Below are 17,996 nucleotides of genomic sequence, written 5' to 3'. Positions count from 1 at the left end.
TCAGCCACAAAAGTTTAGTGCCATTAATGTTGTATACCAGTCATAAATGCTGGGTGGTTTGACTATTTAAATCATCGTTTTCAAAAAGGCATTGCTTAGCTAGAATTCATGTGACTCTTCCTGTTTACATGTAAGTCAGTAGTAATATAAACTCTATTTACTATTGCTGTTTGACATCTACCAGTTATACAGTAAATGTGGTAACTGAAATGGACAAACAACAAACAGGATTATAGGAGTGTAAGCATGAGAGGGAATGATGAATACCTTCAATCCCCAAGCTTTAAATACAGACCCATAAAACACAAAAATATCAATACAAAATGGCATATACAGTATGGATGTCAAGGAGGTTGGCAGATTAACCCCCTTGCGCACGATGACCCAAAACGAGTCAAAATGGTGTTAGGCTGAAGAGGATCCGGTGATGCACTATGATGCACTTGTCAGTGTTGGTCTGAAGGGATGCCGATTAGGCAATTTTGGACGAAAATATTCACCAAAAATTAAGTTTTAGCATGAAGTGTGTCAATCTTTGCTGTGCCGTAGAGGAAGGTGTCTATTTCAAGGCCAGCACTCTCAAATAGTCGGCTTTCTCTCGACATCAGTGGGGGGGGGGTTGCATGCACACAATTTTTGGCAATTTGCTTGAGAACTATTGGATATATCAAAATTCCAAAGGCATCACGTGAAAACTCGTGAAATTCTGCTTATAGGCATATGATAGCTCTTGCATGGTGCGGGCAAAATATTGCAGTAGGGTTTTGGGAAGTTATTTTCCCTGTGGAAACACATCACAGTATTCTCACTGCATTTCGGTACTTTCACTGTATTTTCATTCATCAGTATTGTGTGTTTTTATTAGCTTATCGCATAGTGCAGTAGGCTCGCACAGTGTGCAAATTGCATTGTGAGCGAGTGACCAGAAATCATATCCAAAAACCTTGAATGCACAAGTTTACCTCACAGAATGTGAGGTAGAGACAAGGAGTGGCTCAAAAATGCCATATTCTATTAGTACGCGACCCTCCCCTCACACAACGCGTCCATCATTATGTGTCGTCATGTTGATGCACAGAAATTCCCGGTCATTCTACTGCGCAGCTTGGGGTACAAGGCGGCTGGCACGCAATAACAGTCCCGGCTCGTGCACAGTGCGGATCCACTCTCTACAGCTAACCTGTCATGTACAACGTGTGGCGTTTTTTTTACCACTCCATCCTGGCCTGTACTTCGCCACACCATGGCTGCAGCCCCAAGAGTTAAAAAACTTCTGACGCTTGCAACCAAGTTAGAGATTATCAAGATGAAGGAGGAGCGACAAGGAAACATTGCCACTGGGAAAGCCCTGGGACCGGCTGAATCAACAGTGAGGACAGTGTGGAAGAACTCTGATGCCATAAGGGCTCTAGTGAAGACATATGGTGCATCTGACCTAGATGGCCGTTTGCGGGTGGGAAATCGTGCAATGATACTAATGGAACAGTATCTTCTCACCTTCATAATGAAGAAGGAGAAGGAAGGTGTTCCACTGAATGGCAGATTTATTCAGAACCAAGCCCAGCTCTTTTACAAGGCAGCATCTCTCAAGTTAAATGTGAACAAACCTTTCAAGGCATTGGTTGGATGGCTGGACTGTTTTCTGAAGCGCAAGGAACTCCGTCACGTCAAAGTGTCTGGTAAACATGCCTCTGCCGATGAGCTGGCCGCGAAAGACTATCCTGCGATATTTAGAGCGACGAAACATCGTTATACTACAAGGCCATGCCCAAATCAATTTACATCGCTAAAAAACAAAAACAAGCCTCTGGTCGCAAGTTCCAGATGTGTAAGATGACGTTAATGTTCGCTGTAAACCTGTCTGGGAGCCACAAGATGAGGCCAGTTGTTGTACACACAGCTTCACACCCAAGGTGCTACAAAAACCTCACGAACATGGGCTCAAGTGGCATGTACTGGTACAAGTCTGCAAATGGTTGGATGACCAGGAACATTATGGCAGACTGGTTAACAAAGCACTGTGTCCCCGATGCCAGGGCCAAGTGTCAGGAACTTAACATTCCATTTAAGATGCTCCTTGTGCTGGACAGTGCACCAAGTCACCCTCCATACCTAGAAGATCTGCACAGGGATTGTCGTGTTGTGTTTCTGCTGCCCCGAATGACATCAGTAGTGCAGCCACTGGATCAAGAACTGATCACCACTGTGAAGCACTTCTGCCATAAGCAAGTGTACAACTACCCACACAAGAAGACTGATACACAAGAGGAGCTTCATGCCCTACAAGAAGATCACAACGAAGACCTCGATGAGACACCTGCTCCTGTACCATCTCCATCAGCAGCTGTATCCTGACCCGCCACAGGTGACATGACTGTTGAGGCATTTTGGCTTCATTTTACAGTGAAGGATTCAGTTGACTTTCTCCTACAAGCTTGGCACCAGATTACTCCTGCAATGGCGAACCATGCGTGGTGAATGCTCGTGCCTCACTTATACACAACCCAGGAGACGGCCATTCAACCACTGGCCGAGGCTGAGGCAGCAGCACAAGCTGTACCAGGTTTTGAGGACGTTACATTGGCGGACATATGGGAAGTGCATGCTGCTAATGAGGAACACCCTCCCGAGGAAGTATTGTAACGGATAGACGAGGCAGACGCAGAGCCCGATGCCAGGCAGAGTCAACTTGAGCAGCCTTGTGTGATGGAGGGGAATACAGAGCTGTGTATGTCAAGAATAAGCAAGATCCTTGCTGCCATGGATAAGCTTAAGGAAGAGGTGAAGGAACAGGAAGTGGTCAGCTTAAGAACGGAGGAAGTTCTGGTTGGTATTGACAAACTCTTCCATTTCTACACAGACAGGCACAGGCAAGAAATAAACAGAAGAGGACAGACATTCATAACAAGTTACACACAGCAGGCTCAAGTTAGTGAAATTGAGAAATCAGCTACATCGTCTGCTCCTGTTCCAGTTGAGGATGAAGAGGATACAGTGTCAGAAGAGTCAGCATTGGACTTCGAGGGGTTTATGGCCGAAGTGAGTGACTTTGAGGCTCCTGGGGAAGGTGCTCAAGAGGAGTCTGTGGAGGGAATTGTTGGTGCTGCGGGGGGGTGCGGTGCAGTAAGTGTTGCCTCGCCATGGAACCCCTGTTATTTAAGTCCATCAGGCCTGTTGTCTACTGTTGTTAAGGTGAATACCCATATTTTTTGTTATTGTAGCTATATCTGTAGTACAGTGTCTGAAAAATTTGCTCTTTATTATGTCTCTTAGGGCCAAAAAATGTCCAGGTATGAGGGGGTACCGTCCATATGTAATTTTTCCCATAAGATCATGTATTCACAGTGCGCAAGGTCGTGGACCGCCCAGTCTCTTGCACATTGTGCGATCCTACTGTATAAACATTAGCAAAAATGATGGTATATAATTGATACCAGTATAAGCAATTTCTGGGGCAAAAAAAATCCATTGGAATGTTTTCCATAGTGCGTGAGTCCAGGCTGCCCTCTTGGCATTTTCTCTGATCATGTCACACAAACTTACAGAAAATTTTAGATACACGAAAGGGTTAAGCCAAATCCATTGCTCTTAATATACCAGAATAATGGCCTACAAGGAGACATCTTAGGGAGGGAAAACTGTTGAAGTTGGAAGTGAGTGAAAAACTGGCAGGAAATGTGGACTTAATCCATACTTTATCATCCTCCCTACCACCATCAGTGAGTTTTTATAAATACAGTAATAACCATTAACAGTTAGTTAAAATGCTGTTCACATTTGGAGAGAAAAAAAGAGAGCGAATTTTGACAATAGTGGTCAACATCATTGATGGCAGAACAAAATGTGGGTTTCCACCCTGCAGAAAACTTCTATCCATCTGTTCTATTGCCAGATGCCATAATCCCGTAAGGGGTGGCTGTTTGGCTTGAGTTAGTTGTTTTATGGGAAGGGGCACTAACTCTTTGCCAACCCACTTGTTGACACGTCGGGAACACACACGGGTTATATGGTTACCACCGAGCATTGAAAATGGTTTTCTGGCTTACAGGAAACCATTAGACTTGTCACTCAAGGTAAGGCCACCTGAAAAGGAAAGAAAAGGTTTAAAAAGTGACAGGAAAGATTGGTGAAATATGAAGAAAGGAGGGCAGACACAGAAAAATAAATGATAAAGTTGAAGAAAGAAGTAGGTAGCACTGCATCAAGTGAGTGGAAGATGGAAATAGGAATAGAGTAGGGCAAACATGGACTAGAGTAGGGCAGACACAAAAAAATGATAAAGGTGAAGGAAGAAGTAGGCAGCAGTACATCAAGTGAGTGGATGATGGTTGCTACCACTTTCCAACAAATATTTATGCATTCTAAATTCTCATTTACAGCTTTCATAAGCAAGTTTATAAAAATGCCCAGTAGCTGTGGTAATCCAGGAAAAACTAGAAGCAACCTGTGAAAGACTCATTTCAACAGAAAATATGGAAAGGCTGCGCGTGTTTGTTTCATTTTTGTCTTCCATTGTTTGAAGGCTCCAACATTCTTGCATGCATCCGCCTTGGTCACCTAATGGTGGCTCTCCATGTTGCTCGATCTCTGGCAGCTTCCTTATTCAGTCCCTTATCCCTGAGGTCAAACTTAACCCCTAAAGTACAAATAGGATCGATCTGTCCTTTTCCAGACTTTGGCTTGATGCCTAATAGGATCGATAGAGGAGCCTTTGTAAAAAACTGTGGACACTAGGCTTCGGCCTGATTGTGACATATATCGATGCAAACCAATGAGAACTAAGTCCTGAGTAGGGAGGGGGGAGGATTCGGGCCCCTACCCATGGTGGGGGGGGGTGATTCCCCCACCGCCCTCTTGCCATCTTCCTCTACCTCAATACCTTTGTTCCCTCTCCCCCTCCCTTGCTTGTGACTGGACTCACAGCTCCTCCTAACAACTCTGTAAAGCTGATTTTTCCATGCCACACTCCCCCCACCATCCTCCCTCATTCTCCCCCCTCCACCCCTTCATACTCCCTCCACCTCCACGTGCATTCTTGCTGTGGCTACGTGTAAACATTTGACATATGAGAATGCTGTATACATTTTCTGGTGTGTAAAATCACGATCTCTCATTCTATAATGCCAAAATTAATGCTGATGCAATTTTTTTTCTCTCCTCCTATTTGCAAGGGTTGCCAGTGTCAGTTTTTGATGATCCTTGACAGGCTATAGCTCAGTAACCAGTTGGTCTAGAATGCTCTGATTTGCGGCATAAGGTGTGTAAATTCAGGCTCTAAACCTTGGGTAAAACACTTTTTACTTCAGTAAGAGTCGAAAAATCGGCTCCATATACAGATTTTTATGCCAGTACGGGCGATCGAATAGCATATCCTAGGGGTTAATGATCTTATCCCAGGTCTTTTTCAGTCAACCTCCCGCAGCCCAAACCCCAACATTAACACTCCTTACTTTCTGCACCCATTTATCATCCCATATCCTCTCCATATACCCATACCATCTCAATCTACCTCTTAACACAACTAGAATACACTCCAGTCCCATGCTACCCCTCAACTCTTCCATCGTAAACCTAGCCCCCTAGGCCTCACACTCAGGGACACACTGCGCATCCACCCAATCATTATCATTTCTGTACGTTTGAGCCTGCAAATATTCTCTTCCTTTACTGCCCAAGTCTCACTACCAAACAGCATTACACTCCTAACACATGCTGCATACAAAGATCCCTTAGCACAGAGGGAGAGCCCTCTCAGTGTCAGGAGAGGCAACAGCTCCTTGAACTTCTTCCAACCACTCCTCACTTTAGCCACAGGCTCCAGTCCCACTTCCAGCACATAACATGTCTCCCAAATACCAAAACTCTTCCACACACTCGAGAGACTCACTGGCACGCTCATTCCTTTCATGCCTAACAATCTTCACCTGCTTTCCCCGTCACATCGCACACATGAAATCAGCATTATATCGCAGTCTACCTCTAATACCACTTCATCTCTTATGCACCCACTTATCACAGACGCAGCACAGGCTGGAATTATGTCTCATACCCTTGTGGCAGATTGCACATGGACACTCTCCCTTTTCTTTGGCAGTACCACCCCCAGCCCTGGATAGCATCAATTTTGTTTTATCTGAATTTACTCTTAAGCCCTTGTGCCCCATCCCATCTCTCCACTTTGTAAATCTTTCCTCCGCCTTTCCTTTCATTCTCTGCAATCAGCGCCAAATCATCAGCATACAACATCTCGCACAGGAGTCCATTTCTGAAGTCACATGAGAGGACTTCAAGTACCATGATAAACAACATTGGGCTCCAAATAGACCCCTTATGCACACCAGCATTCACGGAAAATGCATCACTTAATTTCCATTCACCCTTACCTGGGTGCTAACACCCACATACATAGCCCTAACTGCTCTACCCAGCCACTCCTTGATCCCAAGCTTTCTCATTGCCCACTTCACCACCTCTTCAGGGACTCTGTCAGAGACCTTCTCCAAATCAACAAAAGCAAAGTACAGTTCCCAAATCTTTTTTATATATTTTTCCTGAAGCTGTCGAACACTGAATATGGCATCAGTGGTCCCTTTGCCTGGCTTAAACCCAAACTGCATCTCATCAGTATTCACTCTTTCTCTAATCATATCTGCAGGAACTCTCTCCATTACCTTCATTATCTGGTCTGAAAGCTTAATGCCTCAGTAATTTGGTAATTAATTAATGAAAAACCACAGTGATACCAACCATGGTTCCATTATGACAATTTGATGTGTACTGCTATATATGTCCCAGCTGCATGAATATGTGGTAGTCCAGTCATGGACTTGGTGAGGAGGTGGACATGGCCAGAGAGTCACCAGCAGCAGCAGTCCTTCGCTCCTGTTGCTGCTGTTGTAGACTTAAGAACACTTGATACAATCTACTCAAACTTACCTAACCAAACATACTGTTGCCCTCCTAACCTTACATCACCACAAACTAATATACCACTCCCTAATCTAACCTAAATATAAGCCAAACCAAAGATAATTATATAACCTAATCTAAACTAATTTAACCTAACATTGAAATACATTGTATCATTTATCAAGGCTCCAGCATACCTGCATGTTTCTACCTTGCTCACCTAATGGCAGCTCGCCTTACTGCTTGGTCTCTGGTAGCCTCTCTATTCAGTCTCTAGTCTGTAAAGTCACACTGTGATCTCATCCAAGGTCTTTTTTGGTTGTGTCCCTCAACCCTACCTCTGACCTTCACACTTCTCACCAGCTGCACCCAACTGTCATCCTCAGTCCTCTCACCTTGCCCAAGCCATATCAATCTATCCCTCCTCATGACAACACCAATACATTAAAGTCCCATCCCTCCTCCACTTTTCAATAGTAAACCTAGCCCCCTCAGCCCCCACATTCAAGGACACACTATACATCCATCTAATCACTGTCATATCTGTACATTTAAGCATACAAATATCCTCCTCCTTTATTGCCTAGGTCCCACTGCGATACAGCTTTACACTCTTAACACATGCCTCATATAAAGATCCCTTAGTGCAGAGGGAGAGCCCTCTCAATGTTAGGAGTGACAACAGCTCCCTGAACTTCTTCCAACCACTTCTTACCCTAGCACCACCTCTAGCACATTAACATGTTGCCCTGATAAAAATCATCCACATTCCGGAGACTTGCCAGCATGATCACTCCTTTCACTCCCGACAGTCTTGACATGCTCTGCCCAACACACTGCACACATGAAATCTGCATTATTTCCAAGTCTTCCTCTTATGTCTCTACATTTCTTATGCACCCATGTCTGTTACATCTCCTTACATCAGTTTTTTTCTTGGCTCTGGAATCTACCTACTCTATGTCTTTAGGTGAAGTAGATCTGGATAATGATGATGAACTTTAAATAACCTTTAATAAAGTTGCATTAAACTTACACAACATTAATGGCACTATATGTTCATGGCTGAAATGTATGGAAATATTATGATTGATAAATGGTTTGGAAACCCTGGCATTTTCATTGGCATGATGACATGATAAACCTGGGAATCTGTGGTTAAATGTGACTGTCATTGTTAAATTGAAGATTTGCCTGTGTTTCCAATACCTGTTATACTACTATGTTTCTTATGCTGCTTGTTACTTTCCCAAATTGGGTCATCATTTGTGATTAATGCTGATCTGTTAATATTACTTACTGCTACCAGTATAAAGATGGAATTGGAAACATGACAAGCTTTCTGTTACCCAAGTTCTCCTCATAATGACAGCTAATCAGGTGCAAGAATAGAAACTCAGATAGGCTTCAGTTGCAAGGCTCAGAGAAGTTCACGATAGCCATGCAGTCATACATAACTCATAGGAAAACTCAACCACAGGTAAAGTCAAATTGCAAACTGAGACTCGCAGTATTCCAGTCTTATTAAACTTTTTCCATCAGCTGGTTTTGGCACTTGGTTTTGCTCCCAGTCCATAGAAGACATCAGCTGTACCATGGCTGACCTCAGTGTATGAATTCTCTGTAAGGAAGAATGACATAATTTTACATCATTTCATTTTATTTTATACTGTTTCAGTTGTTTGAAAATGTTTACTGTTACAGCTGGTGCCATATCTGACCAACGATTTTGTAGCGGAGGGTTGGCTGAGCAAGACAGGACCACGTGAGGGAGATGCCTACCGGCGCCGATGGTTCACGTTGGATGATCGCAAGCTTATGTATCACGACAATCCCATGGTATTTTTAAAAATATTATTTGCAGTCTTCAACCCCTCAACTGGTGCTGGAGAAGATTCCTTCATGTGGTGGCACTGATATAATCAAGTGGCTCCACTGCTTGATTGTATAGCCATCCCTCAGCTGCATCCCTATTCCCCAAAAGGAGGATGGTGAACTGCAGAATGGCAACTTAATCGCCTGCAGTCCATTGGGCTCAAATTTCAGATGAGCTTGGGGTTGCAACTACCACTGCAGTACAAGTACTAACCCTTTGACTTCAGAAGATGTGATTTCCATCTTAGTTTATTCTTGTGATTTAATTGGTTCATGCTGAATGATCACAAGCTCATGTATCATAGTTCTATGGTATTTTGAAAAGTGTATTGTTAGTCATAGCCCCCCCTGAATCCGGGTGAAGTCCTTTATGGTTAGTTCTTGTAACTCCAGTGGTTCACACTGAATGAACACATGCTTGTGTATCACAGCAGTCCCATAGTATTTTTAAAAGTTTGATTTTGTGACATTCATTTCTTGAATCCAGATACTGTAATGCTCTTTTTAGTTTATTCTTGTTAACTCCAGGTGATTTTATTCAGCATAGGATAGACTTTTGAATTGGAGGGATTAGATACAGCCTCAGTGAACCCCTTCATTACAAGAGGCCTTTTGTTAATGGAATGTAATTGGAAGCAGCAGTAATAATAATAATAAAAAAGTAGATCACCCAGATTCAAGTGGCTAAGTCAGTAGTATGATAGTCAAAGCCAGCACAGTCGTGATCTACCTTGATCTGCAGTTGTTGTTGTTGCTGTTGAGTAATCTTGGTCTCTCTGGCTGAGCAAGTCCATCAAGCTCAAAGAAGCAACCACCCCTCCAGTAGTATCCTGATATCATTACCATCACTCAGGGGATGGCTTAGAAAACTAGAGTACAGTTAGTCTTTGTTATAAGCCACTTTTTTTTTTTAAATTGTGTTTCATCATCATCGTCATCATCATCATCATCATCATCATCATCATCATCATCATCATCATCATTATTATCATCCAGACCTCCTTTCCCATCCTAGGACAGGGTGAGAAGTAGAAACGTCCAGACAGCCCAGGTTTGCCCAATCCAATGGGCCACGCTTCCATTCACTCATCGTTCAAGCCCCCAGAATACTGGCTCTATCTGATACACCAAAAAGCTTTCAACACCTGCTGTAGCTTCACATAAACACATCCAACAGAGTCAGTCCTAATGCTGTCATGTTAAAAAGGGTGCCAGATCCTTGATCATGCTCTTCTTCTCACAACATTCATCCATCCAACTTGATCTCTTGTCAGTCCCCTAGTCTCACCAACTTCCATACCTCTCTTCCTCACACACTCATCTGCCACATCCCTCCATCTTCTTCTTGGCCTACCTTGCCTTCTCCCTCCATCAGATTCGCTCAGATTACCTTTTCACCACTCTTTTGTTATCCATTCTCTTCACATGACCATACCACCTCGGTACACTCCCTTCGATTCTGGTGTCCACATTTTCCTCACTCCGGATCTTTCACAAATCACGCTATTTTGTATCCTATCCACCCTCTGTACTCCACATACATTCCTCAGCAATCCTATCTCCATTGCACTCACTCTTGACTTTTCATTTTTATGCCACACCATAGTCTCACATCCATGTGTTAAAGTTGGCACTAACACTCCTTCATGTAAGCCTCTCACAGCTGCAGCACTCAAGCCTCTGTTTCTTATCAAGGCCATCATAGCACCAGCTACATTCCTTTCTTATGTCATTCTACTTTCAACTTCTTTTGCACATTTTCCTCACTTTCCTATTACTGTACCCAGGTATTTGAACACTCTCACCAATTCCAGTCTCTCTCCATTCACTGTACCATCACATTGGGAGTCCCTATCTCACTTGATTACCATCACATTTCTCTTTTCTATGTTTATTCTCAAGGCACGATCCTCACAGACATCAGCAAATCTCTGCACTAGTCTACAAAGTTCTTGTTCAGTGTTACCAAGCAGCACTGCATCATCAGCATACAACAAATTTGATATATTCCATCCATCACCATTCATTACCAACGCCATCCCACTCTCCATTACTCGTGTTTTTACTTCTTTCATCACCCCATCCATAAATATATTGAACGGCCATGGGGACATCACACAACCTTGTTGCACATCCACACTGGTCGTGAACCATTCACGTAAATGCCCGTTTGCCCTTACACGTGCCTCACTACCATCATAAAAACTCTTGATGGCACCTAGCAGCTTAATGTCTACACCGTACATGCACAAAACCCTCCGCAATCCTTCTCTGTCATCTTTGTTGTATGCTTTCTTCCAGATCATTAACCCCTTTGCCACGATGACGCTAATACGTTGTTGTAACCCTCCAGTGTGCACACACTACAATGCCTCTGTGTTGTCTTATATCAGTGCCACGAAAGGGGACAGCAGAGGGTTTAGTTTATTGTGCTAGGGCCTTACATATTGGCTCGTATTTGTTACTGAGGATAAAATAAGCTCCACCCACTTTTTTTTTTTCAGCCAATCCCAATATATATGGGAGGGCACATGATTGATGGCATGTTGGACAGTAGCTCTGCATCCTGCCAGGATCAGTCTGGACTGTGTGTCATAGCACAGTGTACTGTCATTCCCTCCACAGTTAATTATTGGCGAAGCACAGCGTATTCTTGAGGAATCTCACGATTCTCGAGTGGTGAGGACTATCAGCCGTCAGCTCAAGACTCGGAAATCGATGACTCGTCGAGTGAAGAACTTGAGAGTGATGAATTTGATGATGTTCATGAAAAAGAAATCAAAGGTGGCTGGCAGTTGATAAGCGACATTTTTGCTGACACGTCCCAACCACATGCCTGAATTTACGACCGAGTTTTTCGGGTTGAACCCAGCGATCAGCAAATCTGAAATTGTGTCGCCTTTGGACTCTTTCAAGCAATTTTTTGATGCAGATGTGGTGAAGCAAAAGTGTGAGTGGACAGATCTAAAGTCAAATTTTTCAGTGAATACCCACAGGGAAGGGGTAAAGTATACAGCATTTTTTGGCATCCAGTTTCAGAAAGTGATATGTACACTTTTATCAGGCTTTTGCTTCCTTGGAAATAACAAAATTGCCCCGCATTTACATGTACTGGAGCAGAAGTATATTGTACAGTATCGTTAGTGGCACAGCCAGGATACGCCACAGCCTGGGCCAAGCAGGGGCGTGAAAACCAAGAAAATGTAGGCCTAGATTTGAGTTCAGAGGAAACATTTCTCATAGGTATGTACATTGAATTAATTCGTATATATGTAATCTTTCACTGCACTGTAATTTTTATAAACCTACTCAGCAATATTTTTCGATTTATATTATTTTTATAAGAAGCACAACCAGTGACAGATTCAGTCTTACACACATATCCACAAACATACAAAACACCATAGCTATTTTCGCAAGATAGCAGCTTTTCTTTGGAAAAGTAGTGTGGATATTTTTCTATTTATATTATTTTTAAAACAAGCACAACCAGTGACAGATTCAGTCTTACACACATATCCACAAACATACAAAACACCATAGCTATTTTCGCAAGATAGCAGCTTTTCTCTAGAAAAGTAGTGTGGAGGAACAAGGGGGGGGGGAAGCCTTGTACATGGTAATATGCAAGATTAGTCACCCTCTTGGCGAAGGGGTTAAATGCAATAAACACCTTGTAGTCCCTCTCACAAGCCTTCTCCACTATTTGTCTTACAATATTTATTTTGTTTTCTGCTGTTAAATTTGCCACAAATAATTCAGTGAGAGCTGATAAAGTTTCCATATTCCCCATAAAGCTGATATGCCTGTATCTCCCAGTTTGCAGTTGTGGTAGGTAGAGGCACTCAACACATCTTGATGCAGTGCATCCGTAAGATGTCTCTACATGGAGTGACAGGCCTAATGGTTTCCTGTAAGCCAGGAAACATTTGGGGATGATGTAGAATCCATTATGGTGCTTGTAATGGGTGGAGAGACGCCAATGCGGCATCCATGAACATGCTTGGGGTTTCATTCACTTGGGACTTCTCTTGGAAAGATCATATTACATCTCTTATAAAATCTGCTTTCAAGAGATTAGGTGTGCTAAGCCGACACCGTTCCTTCTTTACCCTGGACAATTGTTGACTCATACACGGGTTTTATCCGCCCGTGTAGAGTACAACTCTTGTGTATGGGGAGGCTCCCCACATACAGCTCTTCTCAATGAGGTAGAGTCAAAGGCTTTTCGTCACATTAACTCCCCTCCTCTTACTGGTTCCCTTCAACCTCTGTCTCTTCGCTGCACTGTTGCATTTTTATCTCTTTTCTATAGCTACTTCAATGGTTACTGCTCCTCTAAACTGTCTGCTTGCATTCCTCCATCTCTACGATGGGCGCGTAGCACCCATCTAACAGCAAACTCTCATCCCTTTTCTGTCCAGCTCTCTAATGCAAGAGTTAACCGTTACTCCCAGTCCTTCTTTTATGCAACAGGTCAACTCTGGAACTGTCTCCCTCTGTCTGTATTTCCTGCTAGCTATGATCTCCAGTCCTTCAAAGGCAGTGTGTCCAGGCATGTCGAAATGGTCAGATCTTCAGTTTGGCTCTCTCTTGTATTTTGTTTTTTCTTGGAAGGAACAGTTATTGTGGGCTCGTGGCCTTTGGGTCCTTCTTCCTAGCTTAAAAAAAATAAAAAATAAAACAATAAAAATCCATACTCTTCCCTCTACTTCGCTGTGGTGAAGCACTGTCTGCCACAAGGGACCATCAGCTCATTGCATGGTTCTGCCCACCACGGATGATTGTTTGCCGGTGATTGATCTGCTTGACCGAACAGGCTGGGGTTATGTAACACAACAATCTTAATTTGCAATACCACTTGTATAGAAAGAGTTGTGATATTATGGGACACAACCTTGACTTACAGTGGGGAGTGAGTATAAAAGTAAATAGTTACAATAACTTTATATGACCACCTCCCTGGTCCCCTGACCTGTTTAGGAATTATTGGAAAGGAAGATCACTTTAATTCCAGTCACTCCTCTCATCTCTTAGTAACATGAAGCAGTTTTATAACCCTCACTCTAGTGATGTACTTTCTCTTTTATTCTTGCTATCGATCCATCCATCCATCATCCAGTCCTATGTTTCCCCATGAGGAGTGGAGGAGCCTGGGTTAGACAAGTTTGTCCTGACATTTAAGATGAGAGTGACCAGCCTCATTCATCCCTGAGTGGCATAATGTGAGCAATAAACCCCAACTGCCCCATGGATATAAACCTACACAGGCTGAATCTGATTGGAGTGCCTTAATTACCCACAAAACCACCAGGTGCCATAATTTGGTTATATGGTTACCACCCAGTGTAGTAAATGGTTTCCTAGTGTACAGGAAACCATTTGGCATGACACTCAGTGTAGAGTCACCCATAGGCAGAAGGAAGGGGAAAGAATAAATAAAAGAAAGTCAGAAGGAGTGTAAAGTCACCCGTAGGCAGAAGGATGATGAAAGAATGAAGGAAAGAAAGACGGAAGAGGAAGGAAGGAAAAGAGAAAAGGGCAGACGTCCAAAGCAGCACTACATTGAGTGAGTGGATGGTGAGTGCCCCTACCTACCACTTCTCTAAATGATATCATTTTTGTTGATTCAGTTATTGCGAGAGTTGAATGTTATATCTAGTCCCACCAGTTTGAGTAGTCTTTCATAGACTAATAATATTGTCTTAAGTTTACAAGAACAAAAAACAAAACTTGTTGCCAAATTGAAAGGGTTAATGACAGAACCCACTTTAATTTATTGAGCCCGAGGATATCTTCCTTTAATTTTTGTTATCTACTGATGATATACACTTTTCTAATTGTAGAGATTAGATATTGCCTTACTAAACCATCATATTTCTGTTGTAGAACAAGGGAATATCATTCCATGTATGCTTTGTGTGAGTGGTGTGTGAATGATCGTGTGCCCCATTTCATTGGGCATACTGTTGATAAGTCTCCCTTTGTCCTACTTTCTTTTGCCGTCTTTATGGATCCTACTTCATGCCCATGTGTAGGTGGGAGAAAAATCAAGATGGCAGTGATGATAGTGGTGGAACTCAGTATGTATTGGACTGGTGATAGGATCTGAGCACTGTAATTCACAGGTCAAGGAATTTGGTTGTGTTGTTGAAAAGTGCAACAAGTGAAATTATTTACTAAGTTGTGCCTTATGTACAGTCGCCCCAAGAAGTGATGGCAGAGTTTCAGATTGCTTCGGTCACTCTGCACTGCTGTACGCTCAATGAAAACAGTGAATATAAGGTAAGCATTCAATGCCTTCATCAGATCATATCAAATAAATTATATATTATATTGCGCTAAGAATGATGTAAAATGAATAACTGGAGGCAGTGATATTAGAAGTTAACACTTAGTTACCTTTCCCGATTTGAATGAATGTGAAATGTATTACTCCGCGCGCGGTGGGCAGTAGGCCTATAACTCCGTGTTCCTGATTTAAATGTTTCCCAGGATTTCAAACACAGATGCTCTAGTTTTGGGGATAAGATGCAAATGAATGTGTTTGAATGGATGAGTAAATGGGGAGTGTGTCGTCCTGTCTCGGCAACCTTCCTTTCCTTGGGGGAAGCAGCCTAGGTATATAGATAGATAGATAGTGACAGCAATACACTGCCCTATTTTCAAATGCTATGGTGATGATCCAGCAACAATAAGGATGCCATAACAATGAAATTATTCTTCATAATGATGCCCTACCTTCGGTAGCAGCAAGACCATACTGCCATTTATTCTGTCTTCCTCTCTCCAATAATACTTATAATTAGCAACTTTATTCCCAATTGATGCAAAATTATTATTAGCTGTAAGAAGGTATGACAGATTCTGCCTTTTTCTCTTACACTAAACAATAAACAGGACCAAAACATGAGTTCATAAACTCTTGCATTGCAAAACCACTCACTCTTTACTCCATCATTTAATTTTAATATCTGTCTTTCTAAATAAACTGTAATGTCCTGCTGAACAGAAAATGCTGATTTGGAAGTTTTAAACTCAGTTATTTGTTTATGAACCTCTGCATTTTACTACTCTTGCTAATCGATTATGCACTGAGGATATCAGACTATGACAGAAGTTAGCATTCTGTAAGGAGCTCTGACTTTAGGCAAACATCGAGGTTCTTTTTTTATATTTCTTTCACCGACAGCCCTCTGGCTTATATTAAATAATCCAGAGATTTTTTCTTAATGGAAAACTGGCCAAAGGCAGTGTAATAACTGCATGTCTTTGAGTAATTGTTATCTCTTTTCGTGCGTGTTGATCGAAACATTTAAAATAGCTTACTGGCTTACGCCCTCTTCCCGCATTCTGTCATCGTCCATGGAGACATTGGAAATGGAAATAAACGACTTTAAATTATTCCCTGGTATTGTAACGGAAATTATTTTATAATAATTACTCATTTTTATTGTTTATTGAAGCTTCCTTTTGTTCAGTCTTATGCTACTAAAAAATTATTGCGTGTTACCATACTAGACTTGAACTCCACAAATTATTCCTGACTGTCCCTGAGCGATAGTTGTGAAATTTCAATTAGTTCCGTTTTGGATTTCCTATTATCGTAACTAACGAACTGCTTCCTACAAATTTGAAATATACAGGTACTTTAGCATTGATTTATTGCTTTTTGTAACAGTTTTACGTATTAGGTTTCACCTCGTAGGGATATAAGGAAGAGTATGTGCACTGTCGCTGACCGAAAATTTCTGGATACTCCGCCGTCACTTCTTAGGCCGACTGTACCAAGAGCCACAAATTTAAAGGCTGTACTAATAAGTTGTTAAATATGTAAACTACTGTATTTCTTTTTAACATTGTATATGTGGATAACTTTTCTTCAGCGTTGGAGTATCCTGTGACAGTTTACTATGATGTAATTTGTCTTTCATCCCACCAGGATGCATATCCCAAGGGTGAGATTTTCCTTGGCCACAAAGACAACCAGTACAGTGTTCAGGAGGGTGTGCCAAGGGGACACAAAGAGCAAGACTTTCCCTTCTCCCTGTACACTCCCAACCGGAATTTCGTCCTGTCTGCAGCCACCTCTGAGGATCGTGCTCGGTGGTTGTCAGCAATAGGGGCAGTGTTGGAGCGAGCAATGAGGCCACAGGATAATCAGAGTAAGGCTGATATGGAGGCTGCCCAGAGTAATAGAAAGTCCTCTCGATCATCTCGTATCTTGTCATGGCTCTAATGTGTGAATGGTTATGTGGTTAGATGAGGTTGAATGAGGAGAGAGTGTTTTTGTTTTTGCATATACAAGAACTTGGAGTAATATGAGAGCTTCAGGTTATGAATATCTGTTAATACAGGCTGTGTGTGTTTGTGTTATAGTTAATAATCTTTACATGTAGTGGATGTTTATGTACAAAAGTGGAACTGAAATTACACTGTCACACAAAATTAAATTAACAGGATATTTATTGTAGTGCTGTGTGTAGAGTAGGATTTTGATGGTACCGTAATTTTGGGAAATCTTGCAGTAAATGAGAGTGACTTACATTGAGGAATGTGCTCAGGGGTATAAGCTGAAAAGAACATAGTACTGGGACAAGGATTGGTCAGATAGAAGCAAATAATTATAGGAAACCATCAGGAAGAGGAACAGTGAAGATATTCAAAATCCCATTGTAAGTGTTCACTTGTTTACTGGGTCTGATCAGGGTTTATCTTTCCACACAAAACATGTTTCGTGCAAACTGGTCCCATGTAAATTGAGGAGCTGCAGTAATAGTACAGTTAAAGATCAGTCTCACAGGACAAGGTCATCTTGAGCACTTCAGAACCAGTTTGAACCAGGCTTAGTAAAAGGGCCAAGAGTTTGCCAGGGATGAAGTAATTTCAAATTTGAGAACCATCAGCAAAGGACAAGGTCACAGGGAAGGATCAGAGGTTTGGCCTTAGTCGAATTGTAAGACATGGACATTGTACTCTGTGAGTGCTCCTTCTTGTTGATAATTTGAATTCATACAAGCTTTTTAACCATTTGATCACTGGGAATATGCTTTACTAAATAAAATCCTTTAGTGTTAGCCTAAATATAATTCATAGGTGAACCAACAGAAATTTAGTAGTAGTTACAGCCCCAGGTTTATCAGAATATGAACCCAGTGGACTGAAGGTTGAAATTGCTTCTTGCTTGCAGTCCACCATCCTCCTTTTGGGAG

General features: G+C 42.1%; 1 protein-coding gene across 1 annotated transcript in view; it reads left to right on the top strand.

Annotated features, from left to right (window-relative positions):
- Positions 1–17,023, top strand: part of LOC145394938 (arf-GAP with dual PH domain-containing protein 1-like) — a 97,821-nt gene extending 80,798 nt beyond the window's left edge. Inside the window, exons 7-8 of the mRNA XM_080268688.1 lie at positions 8,614–8,748; positions 16,727–17,023. Of these exons, the coding sequence (XP_080124814.1) occupies positions 8,614–8,748; positions 16,727–17,023 (432 nt within the window). The remainder of the gene's footprint in view (positions 1–8,613; positions 8,749–16,726) is intronic.
- The last annotated feature ends 973 nt before the right edge of the window (positions 17,024–17,996 follow it).

This window comes from Coenobita brevimanus, chromosome 29, assembly GCF_032717465.1.
Source record: "Coenobita brevimanus isolate Jiangsu-jjx chromosome 29, ASM3271746v2, whole genome shotgun sequence".
Lineage (NCBI taxonomy): Eukaryota > Metazoa > Arthropoda > Malacostraca > Decapoda > Coenobitidae > Coenobita > Coenobita brevimanus.
Note: the sequence above shows the minus strand (reverse complement) of the source record. Positions and strands in the feature narration are given on the sequence as shown.